Source organism: Rhododendron vialii, chromosome 2a (assembly GCF_030253575.1).
Source record: "Rhododendron vialii isolate Sample 1 chromosome 2a, ASM3025357v1".
NCBI classification, from domain to species: domain Eukaryota; kingdom Viridiplantae; phylum Streptophyta; class Magnoliopsida; order Ericales; family Ericaceae; genus Rhododendron; species Rhododendron vialii.
The window spans coordinates 456941-474905 of NC_080558.1; the positions used below are offsets into that span (position 1 = coordinate 456941).

At 38.3% G+C, this 17965-nt stretch overlaps 2 protein-coding genes and 1 non-coding gene across 4 annotated transcripts; 1 reads left to right on the top strand and 2 right to left on the bottom strand.

The window, feature by feature from the left end:
* Window positions 1-6962: 6962 nt before the first annotated feature.
* TRNAH-GUG (transfer RNA histidin (anticodon GUG)) lies at window positions 6963-7034 on the top strand. Its single transcript has one exon. It is a non-coding gene; the product is annotated as a tRNA-His (tRNA).
* Window positions 7035-7656: 622 nt separating this feature from the next.
* LOC131315927 (lichenase) lies at window positions 7657-10408 on the bottom strand. Of its 2 annotated transcripts, XM_058345170.1 has the most exons (3): window positions 10345-10408; window positions 8729-9117; window positions 7657-8352 (listed from the first exon to the last, which is right to left on the bottom strand). In XM_058345170.1, the coding sequence occupies exons 1-3, from the start codon at window positions 10403-10405 to the stop codon at window positions 7726-7728; spliced, it is 1077 nt and encodes a 358-aa protein (XP_058201153.1). In that variant the 5' UTR covers window positions 10406-10408; the 3' UTR covers window positions 7657-7725. The 2 variants fall into 2 exon arrangements, with proteins under 2 accessions (XP_058201153.1, XP_058201152.1); XM_058345169.1 differs by lacking the exon at window positions 10345-10408 and having other exon boundaries at window positions 8729-9260.
* A 3470-nt stretch (window positions 10409-13878) lies between these two features.
* Window positions 13879-16725, bottom strand: LOC131315928 (DNA-directed RNA polymerases II, IV and V subunit 9A). Its single transcript, XM_058345172.1, has 4 exons — window positions 16544-16725; window positions 16280-16355; window positions 15138-15296; window positions 13879-14224 (listed from the first exon to the last, which is right to left on the bottom strand). Exons 1-4 carry the CDS (start codon window positions 16570-16572, stop codon window positions 14144-14146), a joined length of 345 nt encoding a protein of 114 aa, XP_058201155.1. The 5' UTR covers window positions 16573-16725; the 3' UTR covers window positions 13879-14143.
* Window positions 16726-17965: the final 1240 nt, after the last annotated feature.

Genomic DNA, 17965 nt, shown 5'->3' on the forward strand with positions numbered 1-17965 from the left:
TGAGAGATGAAAATGTTATCTCCTACATACACACCCCCCCCATATTTATACCCCTATATTTTTTTATCACACACACACACCCTCAAGTTTTCATTCTTTCATTTCAATCCTCAATTCAAATAATCACCACATAACCCATTTTTTTCCAATTAAGCATTTAATAAATATTTTCAATAATTAAGATTTTTCGGGTCTCTACATAGAGCGAGAGATGTGGATGGAGGTTTGGTGTTTTTCGAGATCTAAATCGACAACGTACCAGGTAAGCGTCCCTACACATTGTCGGTCGTTGACTCAGTCGTCGGCGTCGAACTCTGTCCATTTTATGGGTTGATCGGGGTTCACCAGATCGGCCTTCCTCTCTCTATCCTCCTCCTTTGCTCTCTCCTCTCTCTCTCGTTTGGGGAAGAAACCGATTAGGCACCTACAATACGCATGAACGTGTCAGAGGCGGAAAGGTGGAAAGACAAAAATGCCCCTGAACAAAACCCGAAATACCAGACGCATAAAGCCAAAATAGCATACCTTTTTTCAGGACACAATCGGAATTGTTGCAAAGTCAGAAAACCCACATTAGTCATTTGGAACTTTACCAAACATTACCATAGGCCCACCACAAAACAGGTGAAAAGATGCAAATGCCCCTGGGTAATACACTGCAGCCTCTCCCATTGAGGGGCTTGATTGGAGAATTGATGCCAAAAAGGGTCGGCAGAAATTGAGATTCTTGGCCCATTATCTCCGGTCTTTGATATAATATAACAAACATACTAGGATGGACAACTAAATATTAGTACAGCCCTTGATGAGAACCCATTTCATAAGAGAATTTCTCGACCGTATACATTATGTTTCCATCCACAGCTCATTCTTGTTCTTGACGGTGGTGGAGTGGTGATGGGGCTCATCAGATACGATGAGGTCAGAAAAATAGGTAAGTTCTTACAGCTATTATTATTCAGCTATTACGTGTGTATATTTCTGTCTTTCGAAATAATTCCTCTGCCTATATGTATTTGTTCCAGTGTTTTATTCATTATGCACAACGTGTGCTTCAAAAAAGATTTTGTATATGTGCTTCCATTTTTAATACTCCAGTAGGCCTGTAAATCACTACAAGAAAAAGTATGTTTAGTGACGAAAAAGTGGCGACAAAATTTAATTTCGTCGCTAAATGAATATATTTGGCGACAAAAAAATAAATTCGTCACTGTTTTGATAGCTTCCTTGACGAAATTATTTTGTCACCAATTATAACTATTTAGTGACGAAAAAGATATTTTTGTCACCAAAGGCTCCTATTTGGCGACGAAATAAAATTTTCGTCACCAAAAGAGTAAAAAAGGAGACGAAATTATTTTTTGTCACCAAAGATAACTATTTGGTGACGGAAAAAATATTTTGTCGCCAAATGAACCAATTTGGTGACGAAAAATATTTTCGTCTTCTTTTTACGTTTTCAGTGACGAAAAATTTATCATTTGGTGACGAAATTTATGAATTACGCTTTGTCACCAAGTATATTTCGGGCATAACTCTTTACTCAGAACTCCGATTGAAATAATCTAAATTGGGTTTGAACAATAACATAAAGAGCTATGACTTTCATGTTTATTAAAATTGCTAATTTTAATGTTTAATAGTTCAAAATGGCGTTCAAAATATATTTTAATGTTCAATGTATGTGTTATATATTAGATATTTCAAACATATGCTGCAAAGTTTGTGTGGTGTAGTTGGTTAAAGCATGCGTGCAAAACGTAGGAGACTCGGGTTCGAAACCCCGTAGGAGCAAGAAAGTGAGATTTTTTCACATATAAGAATGTCTTTCGTGACGAAAAATTTCGTCACCAATGGGTCACCTTTGACGAGCCAAAGGGAATAATTTGTGACGAAATTTTTTGTCATCAAAAAAGCACAATAGGTGACGAAGAAAATTTCGTCAACAAATCATTTTTCCGTGACGAAATTTTTCGTCACCAAAAGGCACTATAGGTGACGAAAAATAGATTTCGTCACCAGGTAGGAATCCTCGACAACCTTTAGTCGACAAATTTTTTTTTGTTACCTATATTATTTGTGACGAAAAACATACAATTTGCGACGATTTTCATTCGTCACCTAATGCAATTTTTCTTGTAGTGAATGGATTGGATTCAATCCGAAACGAACACATGCTTTTTGATTTGGACCTGGTCGCTAAAATAAGTGCCATATGTACCCTCATGTGAAGTTCACTAGCGGCTCGTTTGACGGGTGAGGAAGGAAGGGGATAAAGGCCCGATTGGATGCAGTATATGGGAGGGGATGAGTTATGTGGGGGAGAGGGTTGATTGATTTTAGGAGTAATAGATAGAGATGAAATGGCATTTTGTGTCCTTGGAATGGGTTGAAAAAGGCATGTACTTGACATGTGACCACTTTTCCGAAAATTTTAACACCCGTTACCAATTGGACTGAATGGGTTGGATTTGGTTAGTTTAAGAATGAAATGGGTGATTTTGGTAGTAACTCCAGTTTTCTTGAATTTTTTATCTTATTCTTATTATTTAGGTGTATACACCGTGAGCACAGGTGGGTCACATGACCCATCTGCAATTTCGTGTTATTTTAATTCTTTTTTAAATTTAGGGAATCCAAACGTGAGCACAAATGGGTCATGTGACCCATCTGCAATTTTCGTGTTATTTTATTACTTAGGCGTATACACCGTGAGCACTGGCTGCTCTCTCTAAAACGAATTGTTCTCGCCCAAATCACCGAACGGCGGAAACTCATCATATCCTCCTCAACCTTCATCATCTCGATCAGTCTTCAACCCTCATCATCTCGTCTAAGTCTGAAAATTCGGTTCAGTCAGTTACGCAAAACATGTCTTTTATTGGTTTACTGATTTTTTCATGCTATTTCTAGTGTCTCCTGTATCCCATGGTGTCGGTGAGACAATCTCTTCTCACCATGGATAGCCTATGGACGATGGACAAAATAATTTTCCTATAAAAAAAAAGTAATGCTTGAAAGATGATCCATCTGTATAGAAATCCTGAATCCGCCACTGCTTACAACAAAAAGAAAATATTGCTGAGGACTGGTAAAGCGTAATTTACTTGATGAGATAGGCACAACTACAAGAAGTCCAGCCCTTTGATGAGACACACCTGTATTACCCATTTCGTAAGATAATTTCTCGCCTAGATATACTCCTAGGTTTCAACAGGTCCTTGTTCTAGGGTTTGTAGTGAGAGGGGGGACCGAGCGAGAGAGATAGGGAGACAGAGAGATACAATGGTGGAGTCGCTGCTATAGGTCTCGTTAGATATAACGAAGTTGTAAAAGTGGGTAAGTTCTTACAACTATTATTCGGCTATTCTGTATGCTTGAACTTTACATGTACATATATGAATCCAGAAAACTTTGATTATTGACAGGTGATTTGTATAGGTTTATATCTCAAAAAAGTTTGATAAGTTCGGTGACTAAAATTGGTGGAAATTAAACTGGAGAAGAGAATGCATTGAAGAAGAAGAAGAAAAGGGAGTTTTATTGATAGATTCGGGGAACAACTAGCTAGGAACCTTTGGTTTAACGTATTGGCGTTCTCTTTCATTTCACCATTGAAAAATACAGTGTTAAATTAGCAAAAACAGATTGATAAGTGTAAATTTTTAAATGACTACCCTCGTGGTAATTCTGAAGCCGCCTCTGCATACTTGGTTCAATGGTTAACCATGGGGGTTCCAAGGGTGAAAACATGGGTGGAGTATGACTGTGGCCCCATTATGCAAATCATGCAAAAAATAGGTATATCTTAATCAGGACATTGGGCAATAACCTTTTGAAGTTGCAACCTTCAGCTTATCAAGGAGAATACATTTGAGTCTCTCACTTTTTGGGAAAACGAAGTGTATCTATGGAATATATATCTACAGTTTTGGTGATTGATTAAGTAAAAGTTAGTCTCTTCTCCAAGCTGGTTATGTACTAGTCCTAGACTTCTGTGGGTTTTTGATGGGGACTTAGATAGTGTGCTTAGCCATTAGAACTGTGCTCAAAGGATATTTTATTGTAATCAAGAGGTGGAGGTCGAGGCAGGGAAAATGTTTTGTTGTGCAACATTCAGGTGAGGCACACTGCATGTTGCGAACCTCTCAAGTGTTTTGTAACTTCTTGTTGCCAAGAGCATGTGATAATTCAGTATGAGAAAGTAGACATGAGCTTCCAATAATTATCTGGAGAATAAGACCTTTTTCCAACGGACTAACAATGAACTGAAGTCATATTGACCTACTTATGATTGTGTCTTTATTATTTGAGTTGATTGTAACAAGTCAAACTGGGGCTTGTATTTGAAGAGAAGATGTAGGGCGAAGAGAAGAATAGAGATATTAAGTAATAAGGTTTTGGGAATTTAACCAACCCTTCTCAACTGCTCATGTATTTACATCAAAACACGATATATCACAGTTACATATGTTACCCTCAATGCAAAAAGTAAACAGAATAGTAAAAACTATTCTGTTTTTGCTTCATATATGTTTTTGTAATACCACTTGTGGTCTATTTCCGTAATAGCACTTGTGATGTGGTCTGTTTTTGCTCTAATTCTTATCACAATAACAGGTTTTATGGAGTGAAAGACAAAGTGAGGTATGGTATAATTGAATTTTGAATTTCAATCTCATTATTATTTTCTATTGTTTTTTGAACTTCGTTCCAATTTCAGCGAGATCTACCGTGGTGCCTCGGGAGGTGAAGTCAAGAAACCACAGGGACAGGGTGGTGACGTGGTGCCTTAGGATGTGATCTGACGGGGTGTTTGAAACTTACTTCTTCGTATATTTGTGCTTTAGATAAACAAGAAAGTGCAAGTAGCCTATTCACTTTCTAAATTAACACACACTTAACACATAAAATTAGTACTTTCTATTGGGTAAGACTAAGGCCCCGTTCCGCTAAGGTTATTTTTTGAGTACTTATTTCTCGCTTTAGGAGACAGGTCATTCTCTTACAATACATCACCTTTAATTCAAAAAATAAGTACTTATTCCCTTAGTGGAATGGGGCCTAAGAGCATCTCCAATGAACCTTTCCAAAACTTGTTCCTAAATTGTACTCCCTCTATCTCAAAATGTTGGACACTTTTGGATTTTCGTGCCATCTTTAAATTATTTTTAGACTTTTGTATGTACACTAAAATTTTGAATCTCATTATTTTCATGCCATCTCCTAAATTGCAATTTGCTTGGTTGAATGACTATATATTGAGTATCGTGTACATCTGTGTGTGTGATACTTAAATTAATTCTGATACACTAGATAAATGCGATCATTTTAGTAGTAATGCTCATTTTGAAATCCATATCCTAAAGGCAGAACAATAACGCTTGCAAGTTTTCACCCTTCTGATGAAGTAACCGAAAGGGAGTGTTTCGTCATATTACTTAAATTTTAAGATCTTCGCGTTGAATTTCTCTTGAATGTGCTGCTTATGCCTTGAGCTTATTCATGTGTGTGCTTGAATTCAAACTTTTGTTGCATTATTACCCTTGGGGTCTCATTGCTTTGCTTGTATGCATGACTTTACTCCAGAAATTTTGAAAATTTCCTCCTCTTTTCCATTGGTTGCAGGGCTTGTTGGTGGTTGATCAAGCTTTAGATGGTTGACCATGGTACCGTATATTTTACTCCGTGTCTGGTATACTTGGAGTACCCATCAGATGTCCTCTTTTTGTACATTTGAGACTTGCGTATCTTCGGAGATTTACCTGTTACCAGGATTACAAGTTCTAGCATTCTGTTTTTTGTTATATATTGGAAACAAAACACTGCTTTTGGGATGTTTATGGTGTACTTTTCTTTGAGTATAGTGAGCTAAGCAAAATGAAACACCTTTCCGCATTGGCCATGGTTTTTCTACTACGTGATCGATACTTGAAGTAGTTGTTTGGCCTAGTTAAAAATTCATAGGCAAATCAGGTTAGTTGTTGGTTATTGAAAATATGTTTCGGTTATGCTCCCAAATTTCACTGGTTTAGCAAGGTCTCCTGAATATGTCAATCGATGAGGAACTAAATAAAACTGCATTATTCAGCTTTCATACATTCTCTCATAAAACTGCATCACTAGTATATGACGATTGACAAAGAGATGGGTGCAATTAAAAAAAAAAATTTTTAAAGTTTGGAAATAAATTACCTTAATAAGTTCGATATAGTTCCTGTAATATTCATACTCCAATATATTCTCTCATCAAGTGAGGTAAATTTTATACCGTCATGAAGTGAAGTTTTCTGCTGATAAAAAAAAAAAGGGGGAAGTTTTCCCACATAGTAAAGATCATTTTGGAGAACACGTGGGCATTAATTGGCCAATCCACAAAGTCGTTTGCTTTTGTTTCTATGCAATTTCAATTGCACGATATGACGAAAATTTGAAAATGCACAACCTTCAATCAAAGACAATCCTAGTTATCTAATGTCGAATTGCTCTCTAGTTATCTTACGATGTTTAAGGCCGTAAAGACAATCTTTTTTCGAAACACTGGATAGTGCTTTGAAATTGACACTCTAATAATCAATCAAGAGCTAGCAAAGCGGATGAGTCATTATTTTGTATAATTACCCTCTTTTTTTGCATCGGAGTAGTGATTTCTTTCTCGTAAAGTACATCTCCAGCCTAACTCACTCTACTAATTAATTAAAGTGGATTGATGTTAATTTAAACCTATTCCGTACACTATTATTTCATGCTCGATATTATCAAACTGCACATCTGGTTAGCTATGATACCTTTTTTTGTTTTCATTCGAAGGATTCCAAATATGAGAAAGTTCAACAGTACTAACTCTTGAGCTTGTGGTTGTGGATAACAAAGTTCACAACCGGGCTTGTGTATAGAAAAGGCATTGGGCTAGATGAAGGTATTGGTTAAATAATTAAACTACGACGTTGATCAACCATCTGGTGGCTGTAGTTTAGTGGTAAGAATTCCACGTTGTGGCCGTGGAGACCTGGGCTCGAATCCCAGCAGCCACACCATTTCTTTTTTCTATACCCATCATCTCTTTTACATTGCAGACTTCAACTTTTGTAGTTTCCGTTCCAGAATACCTTCTTAAAAAATAACTATTTATTTTATATTTTTAAATTTAAAAATAATACAAATAAAAAATAATTTTTTGATTTTTATTGCACCGTATAAAAAATTTTATCGAGATCTTTCAAACAAGATTTATATTGCATATTTTTAGATTTCATGAAGTCTATTATTTTTGAGCTTGAAATTGCTTTCTTAAAAAATAAGGACTTATTTCTCGTTCTGGAAGGGGACTTTTGCGATGCCATAATCTTTGAAGAGAGAAACTTATTCACGGCGGAGCCGTGCCGTGAATAAGTTATTCACGACTCAGCTAAATCTTACCCGTCCATTCTCGCAATCAATGGTTAAGATGTGTTTTCAATTTTTACCAGTCAAAATTAATTTTTAATTCGGGCCGTTCAAAATACTTTTGGACACGCGCGATTTAGCGCCATAAATCTTCTTGACAAGACACCCCGTAAAGAAGTTTTTCTCATCTTTGAAAGGCTCGATCAAAAGATTTGCAAAAAAATTTACAGATGCCAACAAAGCAATATGTTATAGCTAGCTACATGTTGAAAAAGATCACACATGATATCCCTTATTTAAAGTAGCATAGGATCGATGATATATAGCCCTGATTCCTTATTACACATCACCACTCAGATAAACTGATGCATTATTTCCAGCAGTAACATCCCAAATCCTTTCTGCCGCGCCAAAATTGAGCGGATACTTCGGCTGCTTATTCGGGGAAAACAGCCCAAAGTGTTTTTCCAACTCGGGTTGCTTATTATTCTCGTCGAACATTGCAAACAAGTATGCTTCTGTAGCTCTGTTAGGCCTCCTCGGGGTGCCTCCCTTGACATGCCGAATCAAATTTGAATTATAAGTACGTGCATTATCGACTGACGCTCCAAACGCCCCTGCAGAAGGCCACCCGGTTTCTGACACCACCACGTCCAAGTTAGCTCCACCAGACCTATCAAGGGCGGCATACAAGGCATCCAACATGGCATCGAACAAGTTTTGGTACCCACATTGCCCATCCCAAACTACATTTGACGGAGAAGTGAACAAGGCATAGGGCAGGGAGATGTCACGTGGGTTGCCGGAGTAGCTAAAGTAAGGGTAGATATTCGCCAGTAAGGGCGATTTGATTTGTGCTAAGAAGGCGATACTTGGGTTTAGGAATGCCGTAACTTCACCTCGAAAGGCACCTTGTGATGGCGGATAGGAGTTCCCTAGAAGTGTCATGTCAATTGCAGTCGAAACCTGTTGAGAATTGAATCACAAAATCATTATAGATTGTCCCTCAAAAAACATTGTAAACTTCACAAATCACGACTTTTCATTGCATGACTTGTTGAAAAAGAAGGTTTGTCATTTGACTGAAAACTGCGAGATATAATCAACTTATAATTCAACTTTTTGCTTCATGAGACCAATTCAACTTTTCGCTTCATGAGACCAGAGGATGAATGAGCGATGGAAAGGTCGAACTCAAGTTGAACAAAGTTTACCATACCCAAAAACCTGTAATGCCATCCAAAAATTCACTTTGAAATTATAAACTTCACTTCTTAATTCCTTTTGTAAAGTAAGAAAGACCCAATTGAATGATTTCCATGAAAAGTAGTATCAACGAGACCTTGATTTGGTTCTGGAGTCCAGCTGAAGCAATGGCATTGTAGACATTTCGCATGGCAGGAAGAACGAATTGGGCTAGGCCTGTTGTGGGCCCAACCTCATTTCCAACGGCTATGTACCGAAATTTGACCCCTGGCCAGAAGTTCCTAATGTTTCTTTGAACCCATGAATTTGCATTGGTAGGATTGGAAGCCAGACTCAAGAGATCCGAGTTCGGGACATCCAGCATGAGTTCAATGTTGGACCCTCTGAGCGCATGTAAAGTGGCTTGATTCGGATCATAGATTCTCATCTTTTGGATTCCTCGAGTTTTGTAGAGGGCTACGACTTCTGATGCTGGTGGTAGGTTGTCGCCTAGCATACCATAACACACACCTATCGATTGTGCAGCTGCATCCATTGAGGGTATGGAGGTGGATATGAGTATCAATCTCACAAGCGCGTTTAAATTATACGATCGTGTCTCAAGATTCTTGCCCTTTTTATATACATAGGAGGAGGTAAGACTTGATCTTAGCATCCACTCATGTATGACTTGATAGGACACCTGGAATGTTAAATGACACTCTAATTGAATACGTGTTTCTCAATGATTGGGGATCGAATTGCTATTCATTCATGGAAAAACAGTATTAGTGACAATAAAAATAAGTTGATAGTCAAGGCCACGATTGTTTAGGCTTTATACTGTTGCGTATTGGCATGTATTATACCATCTTATACATGTAAAATAGTGTTGAGATATAGTTAATTAGTAATACAGCGTGTTCCTAATAACAATAAGTTTAGTTAGTTGATGATAAGTATTACGGATGGTAGAAATGACACCTCATAAATAATTGGTATTTAACCCCTAATGTACAAGTGTCCCTAGAGGACACCTAGCAACCAAAAAAGAAAAAAGAAAGGTTGTATGACATACGTTTTAGGGCTGGAGCTGGGTTCGTTATAGTGATCTGGAGCTGGGTTCGTTATAGTGATCAGGTGTTTAAGAGATTTTTTTTTTTTTTTTGCTCGGCGTTAAAGAGAGATTTTTTTTGGTCACACTTTATATATCAGCGGGGGTTAGCGGATTATTACTATGTTAGTCATGAACAAAGGAATCAGAGATTGTACATAGCCTAGCTTGAACCCAAAACCCGCCCCTCGTGGGGCTCAAACTCAAGCCTCCATTGGTCTCGGTTACGATTTGCAGTAAATTCTTTTTCTTTATTTAACATAAATGCCTAAGCAAGTCTATCCTGGGAAATGCACAGGTTGTGACAGGATGTCACCACTTTGTGCGGGCCTTGATCATGCAAGAGTGGGGTGTGACATAGGATCTATAGGATCATGCCATATGTGTTGAATAGAATTTTTTTTTTTTTTTTGGATAAGCGTGTTGAATAGAATTTATGCGTGCGTTACTCGATCAAATCTAATTAATAACATTTGACACTAGCCAGGGTATTGATCATACGAGTTAATCCTCCGATATGCTTTATTGGACGTTTTGTCTAGTACTGAGTACTACATATATTTGTAGAGCTCTTAAATTATGAATAAAATGAATCATATTTTTTTGGTAATACCCGCACCCTGACCATGTAGCAGAGAGAGAGAGAGAGAGAGAGAGACCTGTACGATCAAAGCATGCTAGGAATAGTACTCCCAGAAGAAGCATTGTAGCAGCCATCATCAAGGAACAGTTACTTGTTTTTGTGGAGGTAACCATGGAATTGGAAAAGAACAGGACAAGGCAATTAATGGATATAGAGTTCGTTTATCTTACCGTCTTTTTGAGTATTCCGGTTGGGAGTTAGTAATTCGTTTCTGGATCTTATTTTTCCACCATATCCCAACAAGTTAGAGATGCCAGTCTACATAAGGAAATTCATGGAAAGCTAAAGTCTAAAAGCTAAAAGCTGGCTTCCTAATCCCAATTTCCGTCTTTGAACGAAATTACCATTGGAATTGATTGAATTGTTCCATGGGGTCGTGCAAATGATGTACTAATTAATTAAGGAAAGTGCTACAATATACACCTCTTATTTGGATGTGTATCATATGCACTCTTATTAAAATACACCAAAATGTTATGAATCCCAAAATGTTATGAATCTATTGCTAAAATGATGTAGAACACGTGGAGGCCCAATTCCATGATCAGCTGGACCGAGCCAAGCCCCGAAAGTCCAAACGGTGTTTAATTTCAGATTACCCAAATTGGCTAAATTCGGACGAGCTCGGAATAGGCCCAAACTTGGTGGGCTGACTTAATTTCGCGCTCCGGTCAATACTCATTAACCCTAAGTTGATGATCGATGGTGCTTTTCGGCCTAATTCCTTCGTATAGGCCTTCAATTGCGTTATTTTGCCGTTTTAGGAAAGATTTGTTTCATTAATAACTCTTTAGACCATATTTCCTTTTAAGTTGATTCTTTTTGGGAAAGTCTTGTTTTTCTTTCCCGTTTTCAGTTTTAGGAAAAGCCCCAAATTATGGCACTTTTTATTTTCCAAGTTTATTTTTAGGGTTTCTAGGGTTTCAGCCTATTTAAGGGTTTGTAACCTAGAGTTTATGTAGCTTTTTGATTAATAATATTGCAGAGATTTTCTCTTTCTTTCTTGTGCGCAAGATTTGCTCGTTGCGACGAGTTGTTTATCTCGTTTGGATTAGTACGCTAACTAATCTCTCGTGAATTCCGCTGCGTCATAAAAAGTTACGAATCATATTGTTGAAAAGTTACGAATTTTTAGTATAAAAGTTACGATACGAAATAAAATGTTATGAATGACCGATCCTACAAGTAATTTTTTATGAGGTGGCACAATATGAACCACACAATAGGTGCATATGGTACACACCTTAAAGGGGTGTGTATTGAAGATTTTCCCATTAATGTATTACTTTCAGATATTACCAAGAATGGAGTGTTACATGTCAAAAACCAACAACACATAAGTTTCAAGGGTTAGTTCAGTTGGTTGGTAGGTTTACTTTCACGCCAATTGACCAGGGTTCACTCTTTCCGGAAGGAAATTAGTTGATGTGATTTGTCTCTAACTGAAGCCGGAAGAAAATTAGTTGATGTATACGTAAACTGGCCCGGATATCCTGACCGTCAAAAAAAACAAAACCAACAGCACATTGTTGTGAAAAATGGACGGACTACTTTCGTGTCCTTTCCATGTCTACTTTTTATCGTCGAGCAGAATCTATTCATTGTAGAATGCGCCCTTTTGTTCATGTCATTCAAGGTAATTAAGGCATATGCCGTCCAATGCGCTTTCAAATCAGCACTGCAGAATTAGCCATTGGTAATTAGGCAGCTTGCAGAGTTGAAACGTACTATTACAGAGAGAGAGAGAGAGAGAGAGAGAGAGAGGGTCTAGGCAGCTGCCATTGAAAACCCTGTTTGGTTTGAGTTTCGAAAGATGTTTTTAAGAGTAATAAGCACAGAGAGAGAAAAACCGCTGCCCACTCCCTCCTTATTCCCACAGAATCCCTCACCTCCAATCTCCACTGGAAATGGATTTGGCGCCTTCTGTGTACCTATCGCATCCAGCACTTCGTCTGGCTTGCTGTCCAGGATCGTCTTCTTACAGGTAACAATCTTTTTACTCGTCATATCACCTCCTCCCCGGACTGTAGTTGATGCCCTTGTGACTGTCACGTTCTTCGCGACTGTAGTCGAGCTGTGCCTATTTGGACGGCAATTCAGTTTCCCTTGCTTAACTCTCAGAATAACTCCTTTGACTGGATCATCACCATTGCAAGGATTTTGGGTACCCACTGTTCGGGCACCCCTTGGAAAGTCGTTTTCCTCTTTGCTATTTGGCATATTTGGGTCGATAGAAATAAGCACATCTTCGAATTTAACTCCAACTCGAATTGGCCGGACCTGCTTCTATTGCTAAGACCATCATAAACAAATCCTTGGAATGGCATTTCTTGGTCCAGGATAAACCCAAGGGGCAGAGAAATGGCATTGGTGTGGGGTGGGTTCCTCCTTGTGAAAATTTTTTCAAGCTCAACACAGACGTAGCTTTTAATGCTGCACTGGCACGGCAGGTACGGGAGGTATTCTCCGTGATCACTTTGGTAGATGGGTTGGTGGTTTCCATAGAAATTTGCAGGTGAACTCCAGCCTCATGGCTGAAATTTTGGCCTTACGGGATGGCCTGGTTTTGGCAAAGGCAGAAAATGTGAACAAGTTGGAAATCGAAGTTGATGCTTTGGGTGTGGTACAGTTGATTGGTGATCATCACACGACAAACCACCCACTCGGTAACATTTTACTTGATTGCAGGTCTCTCCTAGAAGAATTTGAAGCGGTGTCTATCAAGCATATCTTCCAGGAAGCAAATCATTGTGCGGATGCGTTGGCAAATAATGTACCTATTTCGGCGGGAGATTTTCATATCTACCCTTATATGCCTAATTGTATTGCTAGTTTATTTTATGCGGATTGATTGGGGTTGTATACCCTCGGTTTGTAAACTCTTAATTTATGTTTAATGCATCTTCTATTACCAAAAAAAGAGAGGAAAAAAATTTATTGGAAATCGTGCACAGAAGTTTTGAGACCCCAAACGAATAAACTCGTATCTTAAGTCTTGGAGGCTAGAGCTGGCCAATTAGAAATCAGGCGATCGAAAAACAAATCATAGTCCTTTTGATATACCCTCACAAATGACACATAATGTTACTTGGTCGTATCTCCTTAATTTTCATACCGCAGCTAATGCTCAATACTAGTAATAATTACTATGATTCTTGTGGACTAGATGATATATGCCCGTCATGTATAACCATAGTGGTTTTTTAACTAACTAAGAAAATGTTTTAAAGATCATCTTTTCTTAGATTAATTTTTTTGGCTACAGATGAAGATTTCCCAAGTTTCACCCTGACTAATCTCCAAATTACAAAGTCCGAATTCAATGGTGAGTGAGGAATAGATTTTTAACCATCCACCCCTAGAAGTCCAAACTCATGGCTTCACATATGGAAAAGTCACAGGACCTGACCAACTGGACCAAGGCTCTAGCCAACTAGATCTATACATACAACCCAGTCAGTTTCTGGATACCAGGCTTAGCCGCTTAGATACCATCTGTTCTTTATGCCTTATTGATTCGTGTAAGATGTCATATTAAGAAAACCAAACATAGAACCGAAATGTGATCACTCTAATATTACCGGTAAAAAGTACATGCAGAATAATGTGACTGAGTAGTTTTGCTAATTAAATATAGCAACGGTTAGATTTGAGATTCAGCAATTGCACAGATTCATGCAAAAGTTCTCATCTTTCGCTGGTAACCAACTAAGAAGAACAAGGACGACGATCAAAAGAAAGAAGAAGAACAAGGATATGGTCAGTTGCATCAAGACTGAACTTCAGCACACGGAATTACCACAAGCAGATCGACCTCAATCTCTCCAACGATGGCCGCAGTTAGGGTTGCAGCAAACAAAGAACAACGTCATACCTTCTTCTCCCCTTGCAGTTGCCTGCACATTTTCCGCAACGAAAAGAAAAAATTCAGAATGATAGAAATTATCCCCAATTTGTGCACTTGGCAAAGGTATACAGGAAAATTGGAACCCACAGAATAGAGTTGCCAGATTAGCAAATCAACTCCAAAACTGCAAAATCTCTTTGCAGCCATAAAAATATTCACCATTAATTAGTAATTTCTAATTACTTTTCTCTAGATTCACACAATGCTATGCAATATGGTTGTGAATAAAAAGAAATCCTGAAACTACGACATGCACTCCAGGGTTAGATGCGAACACCAATATAAGAGAATTAGCGGATGCGAACAAACATCTAATTTTCTGCTTTAGATACCCATAGCCAAAGGCAGAACAACAGTCAAAATGGGTTGAACTAAATCATAGGTTGAGAATAGAAATCTAATTGCTTGAACAGGTCATACAATGTACTCCATGGTTAGATGCGAACACCACAAGTGGATGAAATGGCAAAGAGAATCAGAGAACATGGCAAAGAGAATCAGAGAACATGGCATGAATGCAACTTTTGTAATAGACATTGACAAACTGAATGCACAACTACATAGTGTTCGAACATTAAAACGTTACTCAACTGATTTCTTAATGTTCGCTGGTACTTAAACGTATACATAGATCTAAGTTTCAAATTGCGCAAATGAAAACCATAGGACTAGTATTGTTCCATTTGATATACATGACAGCAAAATAGTTCGACTTACGTCTTTCTGAGGTTGGAATCTTTAATCCCTAGGCTATACTACATGCACAGGGGACTCAAGCATTGATATGCCTTTCTAGTCTCTGCTCAGAGAATGCATACAGCAATGACTTTCAACCTTAACTAAAGAAGCCATATAGACAGATTTTAGAAAATATAACCCATATTCACATCACAGAAAGTGACCTGGAAGAAAACTGCTTCTCCGTGTCCGCATTGAGCACAGCGAACTGATTTGGTGCGCGGAAGAGTCGGATCCGCAGCCACATCCTGCAAAACTTGTGTTCGCTCCGCCACTGAATGGTGTATCTCATTTCTGTAGACACAATTGTTATCGGCAACCTCCTGAATATCAATAAGAAAGAAAATGAAAGAGCATCAGACATTGTCAACCCCTTGTCAACTAAGATACCGAGTAAAATCTGAATAAAGTCAGAACATGATCTCACACCCCTACAGAAACATAATGAGGTGATTTTTCATCATCAGTCCTCCACCAATTATTTATATCCTTCAACTTTCACACGAGTACAAATGCACAAAGCTTATAAAACCGAACACTTTCGGCTCAAACCATTTGAAGTTTCTACATCGCCACAGGCCCACAGCTACCGAACATGAAAAAACCTCCCGACAAATTAGCATCACAAATAATTGCAGCAAATAATGATATCTATGAATCTCTTAATGCAACAGTTCTACACTTCACCCTTTCACGTCTCAAAATAAATTGACATAATGTCAAGAAGTCTTTCCCTCCTAGGGCTACAAACGAGCCGAACTTTTGAAGTGTTCGAGCTTTGCTCTTTAAAAAATAGTCTGGCTAGAGCTGAAGTCGAGCGAAATTATCGAGCTCGAGCTTGGCTCATTTAGTATCTAGTGTTCGACTTCGACCTTGGTTCGTTTACGAAAAAAGCCTCTATAAACAAGCCAAGCTGCTACAAACGAGCCGAGCTACAACTAACTGGAGCTCGGCTTATTTACTAAACGAGCTTAAAAACTTGAGCTCGAGCTCGTTAACTTACGAGCCAAGGCTCGAGCTACTTGTGAATAGCTCGGTTGCGTTATAATCCCTCCCCATTTCATGTAGTATCCTGGGTTAAATAAGCGTTGAGCTATTGTCAAACGACTCAAACCCAAGACCATGATATTTAGAAATTAGGGTTTTCTAATTGGTCGAGCTTCAAATCAGCGGAGCAAATGCATTACCCTACATGGAACATGTTTCAATGTCTAAGGTCCCCTTTGATTGTGCATAAAGCCGTACCCATAAAACCCTAACCTTCAAGAGCATAAAAACAAAATTATGCAGAGAGAGGGAGAGAGACCTGGTGATCGCAATTGCGGCAAGCGTAAAGGAGGATTTTCTGCTCCTTGTCTTCCTTAGGGTAGAGAATGTTGTTGCTAAGGGAGTACAAGGAAACAACAATACATATGATAAGCACACATGCATTAGTTCACTGCATACTTTCGTCTACAAAGTATCTACAAATGCATAGATGAGTTCATGTGTAATAATCTACTTATGCGGGTGTGTGGGTGCGTGTTTTCGGTGGAAGAATGAAAGAGGGAATGATTAATCGACCACTGACCATTCGCGGCAAAACTTCATGGTACTCATCTTGAAGAGCTGAGATTTTAGAGGGCTTTTACAGAGAGAGAGAGAGAGAGAGAGAGAGAGAGCTCTTCGCTGTATGTTACTCGGAAGAGGTGTTTTGTGTCTCAGTATTGGGATTTTCGTTCGAAACTTCGAGGAGCACGAAAGTGTGTTTATTTCCGGAACTGGGGCGTGCTGGTAATCAAGGAAAAATGTGGGGGCTTCTTCTGAAATAAAGTTTCCTCTCTTTTACATCGACAATTTCTAGGGCGCCGCTATTCGCAGCCCTCTATTTACTCTCGTAGCCCACTAAATTTCGGTAAATGATTGTTGAAAATCATAAATAACATTTCGGTAAATTGCTGTTGAAAACAAGATTATATTTCGGTAACTATATGTCGAAAATATGTTCAACTTTCGGTAAACAACTGCTGAATGAGATTTTCGGTAAACATCTGTTGAAAAAAATATTATATTTCGGTAATTGGACGCTGAAAATATATCTCAATTTCGGTAACTAGCTGTCGAGTATAATTGAAAATTTTTAACGGGCTATGGGAGTAAATAGAGGGCTGCGAATAGCAGCGCCCAATTTCTATAACCAACTCAAAAAATAGGACCAATATACGGTCGTCTCCAATAAGTTCGATTCAGTTTTGGGGTGGTTCTAAGTCCACGCTCAGTTCATAACAATAATCAAAATCAAATATGTCTCGTTAAGAAGTACTTGTACAATTAAAAATTAGCTTGATTAGATATCAATTGCTAAGTTTTACTAAGTCTATAATACTTTACTAGTATATTTTAATTTTCGGTCTTGTGAGACTATCCCAAATTTTCAACAATAATCAAAATCCTTAATATTTTAATAATATGCACATGCATAAAGTCGACATGGGCACTTATCATCAAAAAATTAAAAAAGTCAGACATGGGCTGACCCTGCAAGACAAAGCCATAAGGATCTTCTTCAGGCTTGAACATTTCAATGAGGCGTTGAGTGTTGAGAGCTCGTCACCCCTACGGGCATTGTTCCTTTACTTGCTTTCCGCGGAGGACATCCGAATTAGCTTTGATCAGATATCTCTCTCTTGCTCACATTTTAAGAAAACGTACTACTACGCAAGATATAAAAATGAATGGATCTAATCATTGTTTTGGGCCTTGGATGAATCCGCAATGCCTCAAATTAGACCAAATAGGAGCATGGATAGCTGCATTAAAACTAGACCGAATTGGAGCATGGATAGCTGCGGGAGTTTGGTTCAAGAAGAAAATGCTCTCCTTTGCAAACACATACACTCGTTGTTGTTCTTCGAGTATTCCCCCTAAACAAAGACAAAACAAAAACACAAAGTGCCGAAGCTCCTTTTACCTCACTAAGAGCATGTTTAGCAGATGAGCTAAAATGCCTTTT

Coding starts and splice junctions, on each gene's coding strand:
- LOC131315927 (XM_058345169.1), bottom strand. CDS start 9,247: ATGCTAAGATCAAGTCTTACCTCCTCCTATGTATATAAAAAGGGCAAG. Junction 8,353..8,728: donor GACTCCAGAACCAAATCAAG/GTCTCGTTGATA, acceptor AATTCTCAACAG/GTTTCGACTGCAATTGACAT.
- LOC131315928 (XM_058345172.1), bottom strand. CDS start 16,572: ATGAGTACCATGAAGTTTTGCCGCGAATG. Junction 15,297..16,279: donor GCCGCAATTGCGATCACCAG/GTCTCTCTCCCT, acceptor ATTGATATTCAG/GAGGTTGCCGATAACAATTG. Junction 14,225..15,137: donor GAGAAGCAGTTTTCTTCCAG/GTCACTTTCTGT, acceptor GAAAATGTGCAG/GCAACTGCAAGGGGAGAAGA.